Consider the following 8,121-nt stretch of genomic DNA (forward strand, 5'->3'; position numbering starts at 1 on the left):
GGCCTGTCCTGTTTCCTGGCAAGGTAACCTCACCAAGGGTTAGCCACTTCTACCCCTTGTCCGGGAAAACCAATCTGGATGGCAAGAATTCTGGGTATGTTTCCCAGAACAAAACAAGAGAAGAAGGAAGGATTTTAAATAAGCTGTTTCCACAAAAGAAATGAGCATGGACCCAGAGCCAGAGTTTCAAAATATTCTTATCTGTTAAATTAAGAGTGTCTCCCATAGAAAAGCGGTGGAGGCCCCACAGGGCAAGTACAAAACAGAATTAAAACTCCCGAAGGGTCTTGTCTTTACAAAAGAAAAGGCATGAGGCAGCCCCTGGACGGCTGGGCATGCTGGCCACTCCGGTCGGACTGCGTTGCATAATCCTTGCGTCAGCGTCATGACAACGTCTCTGAGCATTTTTGATGGGGAAAAGGGGGCACTGTAGTGTGTGTGGGAAGGGAGGCCTCTTTCCCCCCTTACCCCAGAGGAAAGGGGGAAGGAACCTGGCTTACAGCCTGAAATGAGGCTTCCGTGTGTTTCAAACCGTGGGGGTAGGGGTGGGGTGGGGCGGGGAGGGATCTGTGCTTTGAGGCACCTGAGCCAGAGGGAAGGGGGCTGGGGGTAGAAGGAGTGATGCTTATTGCTTTGTGCCTTTCGCTGGGAAGGAGGGCAGCAGCCAACAGTGGCTCACAGGTTTGTAAACTGAGCCTGCTGGCTTGGGGAAGAGGGGCAATGAAGTCGAATTAAATATAAAGAGTCATTTGTGCAAAAATAACTTAAGCAAATAAGACCTGGAGAAGGGTATGCTCCCCTTAGTACCTGGGGGGGGGGAGGTGCCAAATACCCCCCCAGACCTTATCAGTGACATGGCTTTGGGGTGAGGTGAGCTTCTCTATCCCCTGGAATGGCTCAGGATAAGATTATGGGGGGAGGGAAATGCATTTGTGCTTGGGGGCTGGAGGGGGGGGTACACAGCCCCCTACCCACTTCTGTCCACAGGTACAGATGGTTGGCAGGGACTCCCAAGGCTCAACTCCCCCCAGAGTGGGGATCAGGTCCAGCTCCAGGTATGGCTGCTATGGGGCCAATTTCCTCCTCTTGTTCTTGGCAGGACGACCGGGACGGGGCCGGGGGGGCAAGGGAACGGCCACCTGGACGAGTACAGAAAGGTCACTAGCAGCTGCTGACAAGGCAATCTTTCTTCCTCCGTCAATCCCCCAGCCACCGTTTTTCTTCTCCCTCTTCCACCCCCACCCCTCCTGCTTACCCCGGCCATGTGGCTAGGCTCCAGGGTAATCTGTCGGGAGCTGCTGCTGGTTCGGGAGGGGCTGCAACAAGGAGAATAAGGAGATAAAGTCAATCTCCCAGCAAAAGAGGTGAGGCTGGTGAACTGGGACAATGGGGCAGGGGAACCTGTCTATACTGGGGCATTAGACTCCTGAGTCATTCAAGTGAACATCTGTTCATTTTGAAGACAACAGCTATGAAACTCCAAACAAATGCAAATAGGCAAAGGCTTGGATGCAAAAAGTCACTGTTGGGGGTCAAGCACTTACTTGCTCTTTCTCCTCCTGCCCCTGCGTGACTTTCTAACTCCCCCAGGGGGCACCTGAAACAATTGAGATGGGATTAGGAAAAGGAATGATCCTTTCTGAAATACCTTAAAATAAAGCCCTTCCTCTGTACTCACCTTGAGCTCATCTGGCTGGGGCATGGGAGTGGGTAGGTCTTTGGGCTCAGTCCCCCCTTCAGCCAACTCCCCATTATGCTGCCAGTGGGGACCTCGGGGGGACCGTTCCATCTGTCCATTGAAACCACCTCGTCCTCCCCACCTAAGGGCCAGTCGACTCGGCTCTCTCCGGCTACCAGGCTTTCGGCCCCGGCCTGGTCTAGTTTCCCCATTGATGCCCCTTGATCCCCCACCTCCCCGCCGTCCCCGCTTTCCTGACCCTCTCCCAGTCAACAACTCAGGAGCTGGGGGGTCAGGGAAACCCTGGGGTGGGGCTAAGGCACTGAGGGGGGGCCGGGCAGGCTCCGGTTCAACAGTCGGGCTGGGACTCTCACGGGGCAGGCAGGGAGCTTCTGGCTGCTCAGTGGGGAGCTGCAGAGCAAAAGAGAGTCCAGTCAGTCCAAACCAAGACACTGACATTCCTTTCCTGATAACAACCCACAATAACTCAGGAAACCAAGTTCTTTGCCTGCTTTCCCCAGAGAAGAAAATAGCAGCAAATGTCCGAAACTCACCTGGAGACTCTGCAGCAAGCAGGTCAAGGGGCTGGAGGCCCCAGAGAGCGGTGGGGGGGCACCTCCCCCAGGGAGGAGCTGGAGCCCAAGCTGGCCAGGGAAAAGAGGGCCTGGGGGGGTCAGCAGGCTGGGAAGGGTCCCAGGGCTGCTGGTCATTGAAGACAAGTCACCTGAGAACGAGGCAAGGAAGTTAGGAGGTCCCCTATGCAAACAGAGCAAACCCAGACCATCCTGTGAGTATTCAGAAGGGGGTATGAGCCATGAACCCACAGCCTTGTAAGGCAGGCGCCCCAGTGAGCACTCGGCACCACTTCTGAAATCTCTCCTCCTTGGACTTACCCAGCAGGCTGGCACTCAGCAGAGGGCTGAGGAGTGGGGGGGTTCTCCCTGAGGTGGAAGGGGCCTTGCCCAGAGAGGAGGCCCCAGGGTCAGTAGTTGCCGTGGTGACGCTGGAGGTAGGTGGTCCAGGTTGGGGGGTGCTCAGAACACAGGGCTGAGTCAAAAGAAGCATCGGCCATGAACGATCAAGATTCGTATTCCAGCAGCAGTGCTGCCCCAGCTACTTCCACCCCCAGCCAGTGACTCAAACCTCTATCTTCCTCTGGGGAAGAATTTTTCTGGAATGATGAATACCTCCTTCTTCCCCAGCACTCCTTTCCCTAGTCTTTCCCTAACACCACCTATTGCTTTTCTATCTCCATCCTCACCTGAGAAGGGTTCCCTGCAGGGGGGTCCAGGCTGGCAGCCAGCAGCGCAGAATTTAAAGCTATGAGGGCAGGTGGGGCTGAGAGGGGGGGAAACAGGAGGGGGGGCAGGTCTCCCAAACCTGGAAATGACTCCCCACTTGGACCCCCAGCCACCTCCCCAGGTCCTTCCCCATCCCCCGATGGGGGACCCAAAGCCAGTAGGGGTAGAAGTGAGGCAAGGAGGTTGCTAGGAGGGGCTGGAGTGGGTGGGAGTAGGTCCGAGGAGGGTGGTGGAAGCAGGGAAGCCACCAAAAGTGATGGTCCCTCAGGATCGCCTGGGGCCAGGGGGGGACCTGGACCCCCAGGAGGAGGCAGAAAGGGCTCAGGGGGAGGTTGCCCCCCACCCCCAGCCAACACACCCAACAAACTGTGGCTAAGCAATGGAGGGGGAGGAGGCTGCCCCAAACTCAAGGGAAGAGGCAGGGCCCCAAGCAGTCCTGGAAAGCCTGCCCCACCCAATGCCAAGCCCTGCTCTGGGCTGGGAAAGGGGAAGGCTTCCCCCCCACCAAGGGAGGGAAGAGGGCAGGTTGGACCCATCCCTTCAGGGGTGCTTCGAAGGACAGGGCTGGGAACCGGGGGGGCTTTGGTGGCGGCTGGAGGGGCAGGGGCACCTGGAAAAAAGAGGGAAGAGTCAGAAAAGGGAAAAGAAAACCCCACCCTATTACCCAGGGAAAACAGCCTCTCTGTCCAGTTTCAACCCAAACAATATGGAAGGAGTTCCCCCTCTAACCTTCAACCCAAACACCTGGGGTGACTGATCTACCCCAACCCAGTCACTCATGGGGAGAGGGAGCTGCTTCATAACATCCATGTACCTGGCATGCTGCTGAGGCTGCCACTGCTAGTCCCAGGTAAGGAGGGCTGGATGGGGTGCATGGGTTGAGGGGGGCTCCCTGAGGAGAGGGGAAGGGGTGGGGGAAGGGGCACATCGGACCCCGAAAGGTTAAAGCTTCCATCGGAGTGGGGAGGGGTAGAGAGCCCCAGCAGGGATAGCACAGAGGGGAGGATCGGGTTAGATGGTTCAGAGTGAGGGAAAGATGGGGGGGCAGGGGCTCGAGGGCGGGTCCGCCGGGGTATCAAAGGCCCTCCCCCTTCTAGCAAGCGGAGAACAGTTGGAGGCCTGCGGGGGCGGCGTTGGGAACGGGGTGAGGGCTGATGGGGAGAAGGAGGCGCCTGGGCTCGAAGCCTTCGGCCCTGTAAAGTGCTGGGGGGAGGCAGTGAGGGGCGCTGTGCCTTGGCTGCTGCAGAGAGTAGGCTGCTGGCGAGGAATGGGGGTGCCCCAGTCCCCTCTACCATGGGACCCCCTCCCAGAGGCCCCAGGACCAGGGGCAAGGGCAGGTGCATAGAGGCTGAAGACACTGGTGGCTGAGTGGGGGGTCCACAAGAGCCAGGGAGATTATTGCTTGGAGGCAGGGGAGAGGGCGTTAAGGCATCACTGCAGTGGAAAGGGGGATCCAGAGGGTGCTCGCCACTCCCCGTGGGTGGTGAAGAAGAAATAAGGGGTGCAGGAGGAGAACCCAGGTCTGGAGGAACCAGGCTAGGTCTGAGGGCAGTCCCCCAGATGTATGGGGAGGCATTGAGACTGACAGCAGGAGGTGGGGGTGGGGCTGGGGAGGGCGCATTGCCCCTTGGGAGGAAGCAAGGGCTGTTGCTGCCCCCTGGGGTACCTGGGTCAGGGGGCCTTGGGGGTGGAAAGACACCCCCAGGGCCTGATAAAGGGGGAAAGGGCTGAGGAGATGCAGAGAGTGGCTCTGGGGGTAGAGTACAGGGTCCCCCATTAAGTGGGGCCATGGGAGGGACTCGGCAAGGGGGATGGGCAGTCGGGGGACCTGGGGACACAGTGTGGAACAGTTGGGGGCTTGCTCCCCCTCCTGCAACAGATCAGAAATAAGAGGGTCAAAGCCAGGAACCTCTGCATCCAAGAACTTCTCATTCCTCAGTTGCACCTCTATCAGGTGTCCCTGTTTGCCTGACCCCTACGTCATAGTCCAACACCCCACCCAATCCATAGCAGCCCCATTCCATTCAGGCCTATCTCCCCCATATCCTCTCTGCTCAGCTCTCCCAGACTTGGGAGCACCCCTCCCCTGGCTCCCTCACCCAGGTTCCTAGGTTCCTTCTAATCCCTCTCTTTCTCTTACCAGGGGAGGGGTGTGAACAGGTGGTCTCCATGCTTCTGTATAGCGTTGCCATGGCGACAGCTTTCCGCCTGTGGTTGCACAGCTTGGTCATGTCCTCCTCAGCTGCCGGCCCCACCCCTGCCCCGCCCGGGGTCACCAGGGCCAAGGGGTCAAAGTTGAAAACCTATATGGCAGAGGGTATGGACAGGCTGAGGAAGCAGAGATGTTGGGATAGATGACACAACCTATGATTCCTAGGGAGGTTTTGGACTAGCTCCCCACTCCCCCACCTTGGCCAACCCTCATCATGCTGACCTTTGGGACATTGAGTGGACACTCCAGGCCACACTTGCAGGTCCCGTCACTGAGGAGGTAGCTCCGGGTTTGCTCCAGGGAAGACAGCTCTGTGCCACTTGGACTGGGGAGGAACAGGGTCAGGAAGGATGGGATTAGGGGGCACAAGGTCAGCAAATACTCCCAAGGGACATAGCTACTTAAGCCAATTCCAAGATCCTCCTGGGTGGGGCAGCATAATCTAAGAGGAAGGCTGGGGGGGGGAGGGGGGCCAGGGGATACTTCAATGGATGCAGGAGCATGGCTCTGAGGGGGCAGCTGGGGTGCAGGGGTCTGAGCTGTGAGTGAACAGATTGAAAAAAAAAAACAGAATGGAGGAAATCAGAAAATCCTGGAAAGGTCCATACCTGACATAGAGCACGGCACCCTCCCGCACACAGCGCTGCCAGCCAATAGGGACAGGGGAGGCCCCAGGGCCCCCAGCTCTGTCTGCTTCGCTGCTCTCATTGCCCCCATTCATTGTGTGCGCTCAGCTCCCATTCGCCTGACAACACAGACACTCTGGTGGGCACTGGCAGAAGGGCAGGGAGGGACACAGGACAGGGCATGAGGGAAGGCTCGGCTAGAACGGGGAGAAACCAGTGGCAGTCGCATGCCTACATGGGCCTAGGCAACCCTAGGAAGAGCCCCATGGCGTTCAGGGGCACTTTCTGGAAGCTGGGACAGGAGAGCAGGGGGATGCCCGCGGCACACAGCTACCTGAACATCTCTGCAAACATGGTGGTGTCCAGTCCAAGCCGGGGCCTCCGGCTTAGCCCACACCTGCAACACAGGGGACGGGGCCTGTCAGCAGGGATGACAGCACCCCACACTCTCGCCAGCGGTCTTTTAAGACCTCGGACAGAGCAGGGATCCCACCTACTCCCCCAGGGCCCAGCGGACCCCCTCCTGACCTGGGGGTCTGAAGATCGCAGCCCTCGGCCTCAGAGGGTCGGAAGACCACCCAAAGCAGTGGAGGTAAATTAGCCAGCCGTCAGCACCCACTAGTTTCCTCTTCCAAGAGGACTACACTGTTTAGCCCAGAGATCGCCAGGATTTCATTGCCCCCGAAGCCCTCTGGGGCGACCTCCCTTCGTGTCCCCACTGCCACCCGACGTTTCCCCCAACACATTCTGCGTTCATCGAGACCCTGGACTGGAGGTGCCTCTCCATCCCCCTCCCCAGTTGCGGCGCCTTCAAGGTTCCTGCATTTCCCCCACCCTGAGTTTCGACGGAGGGCACAGCAGGCGAGGAGGGCCCTGAGGCCCCGCCAGCCTCCCTCGCAGCCCCCCCGGGACCCCTGTCACCCCGCGCCGCCGGCCCGCCTCGGCCTGGGGACGCGAGGTTGGCGAGTAGGAAGGAACTTGGGGGGAGGGCGGAGGGGTGAGCGCCGTGTCGGGAGGAGGAGGAAGGAGGCGGCGCAGGAGGCAGGAGACAGACCCAGAGGTAGGTGGCGGGGGAAGGGGGAGGGGAGGGCGAGGGGGGAGGAGGAGGGAGGGAGGGAGCAGGAGGGAGGGAGCAGGTGAGAGGAAGCGGCGCGGGGATGGGGACCGAGGGGAGGCGAAGGGGAGAAAAAGGGGAGCCGGGAGGGAGCAGGGACTGAGAGAGAGAGAGAGAGAGAGAGAGAGAGAGAGAGAGAGAGAGAGAGAGAGAGAGAGAGAGAGGGCAAAGCGGGGGGAGGGGGGAAGGAAGAAGCCGAGGAGGGAGGGGGCAGGAGGGGAGGGGGAGGGGCGGGGGGCCGGGCCCCCGCACTCACCGCGGCCCATAGTGCCGGCCGGCCCCGCCCTGCGCAGTCGCGGCCCGGTGGGTGAGTGTGAGGGGGTGGGGGTAGGGGGTCGGTGTAGCCCGAGCCTCCGGCCAGTCCTAGCAGGAAGCACCGCCGCTGCCGCGGATCACCGAGCGGCCTCCCGCGCATGCGCCATAGGGGCCAGGGGCAGCCCTGGGGATTCCGTTCCCAGAAGGCCCCGCGCGGGTCGCCGCTCCGCCGCCGCCGCCGCCGCCGCCGCCACCGCCGCCACCGCCGCCGCCCGGACGGGAGAGGGGCGGGGTCAGGCCCCCCACCCCGCGGACTGCGACGAACCAACGGGAGGGTCCGCAGTGCGCATGCGGACACGCGCCTGCACCTCCCTCCCCCAGATCAGTCCCCCAGGGAACAAACCCGTCCCTCCTCCCCGCGGGGATCTGAGCTAATTCCCGGTCCACCAATGACCTCTCCCGGACCGCCCCAAGACCGAGCCCCGGACAGCCAAGGAGAGCGGGATTGCAGGAACCCCCAGCGCCTTCCCAAAGAGGAGGCGCGGTACAGGCTGGGCCGGGAGTCCGAGGACCCGAGTGCGAATCCCAACTTGGCCACTTTCTCCGCCGGGGCGACCTAGAGCCAGTCACGCAACCTCTCTGATCTTCCCTTTCCTGATCCCTAAAAGGAGGGGGTTGGGCAGCTCTTAATCCCCCAGTCCCCCAGGACCTCCCTCCGCCTGTCACCGACCCACGGCGCACGGCCCCTGGGAGGATGACAGAAGCTCAGCAGGTCTACTCAGGGCAGATCCTCAGCTGACCGAGAAGTAACAGGTCCCCAGGCTTATCACAGCACACCTGTCATTTGCCCTTCTGACAGCTTCGGCCATGTCACATCAGGAACACACGGCCTCCGCTTTAAGGAGGGCACGAGTCAAATCTTCCCTCTTAGTGTC

The 8,121-nt window shown here is 60.4% G+C and overlaps 1 protein-coding gene across 5 annotated transcripts; it reads right to left on the bottom strand.

Annotated features, from left to right (window-relative positions):
- Positions 1-161: 161 nt before the first annotated feature.
- Positions 162-7,356, bottom strand: MBD6 (methyl-CpG binding domain protein 6). Of its 5 annotated transcripts, none has more exons than XR_003568530.1 (14): positions 7,188-7,356; positions 6,152-6,214; positions 5,800-5,936; positions 5,414-5,516; positions 5,120-5,282; positions 3,794-4,849; positions 2,940-3,589; positions 2,572-2,725; positions 2,233-2,402; positions 1,679-2,089; positions 1,545-1,597; positions 1,256-1,316; positions 976-1,139; positions 162-397 (listed from the first exon to the last, which is right to left on the bottom strand). XR_003568530.1 is itself a non-coding variant. In XM_027855058.1 (13 exons), the coding sequence occupies exons 3-13, from the start codon at positions 5,910-5,912 to the stop codon at positions 1,065-1,067; spliced, it is 3,009 nt and encodes a 1,002-aa protein (XP_027710859.1). In that variant the 5' UTR covers positions 5,913-5,936; positions 6,152-6,214; positions 7,188-7,356; the 3' UTR covers positions 162-1,064. The 5 variants fall into 5 exon arrangements, 3 of the variants coding, with proteins under 3 accessions (XP_027710859.1, XP_027710861.1, XP_027710860.1); XR_003568529.1 differs by having other exon boundaries at positions 972-1,139; XM_027855058.1 differs by having other exon boundaries at positions 162-1,139.
- Positions 7,357-8,121: the final 765 nt, after the last annotated feature.

This window comes from Vombatus ursinus, unplaced genomic scaffold, assembly GCF_900497805.2.
Source record: "Vombatus ursinus unplaced genomic scaffold, bare-nosed wombat genome assembly UNPS02010769.1, whole genome shotgun sequence".
NCBI classification, from domain to species: Eukaryota; Metazoa; Chordata; class Mammalia; order Diprotodontia; family Vombatidae; genus Vombatus; species Vombatus ursinus.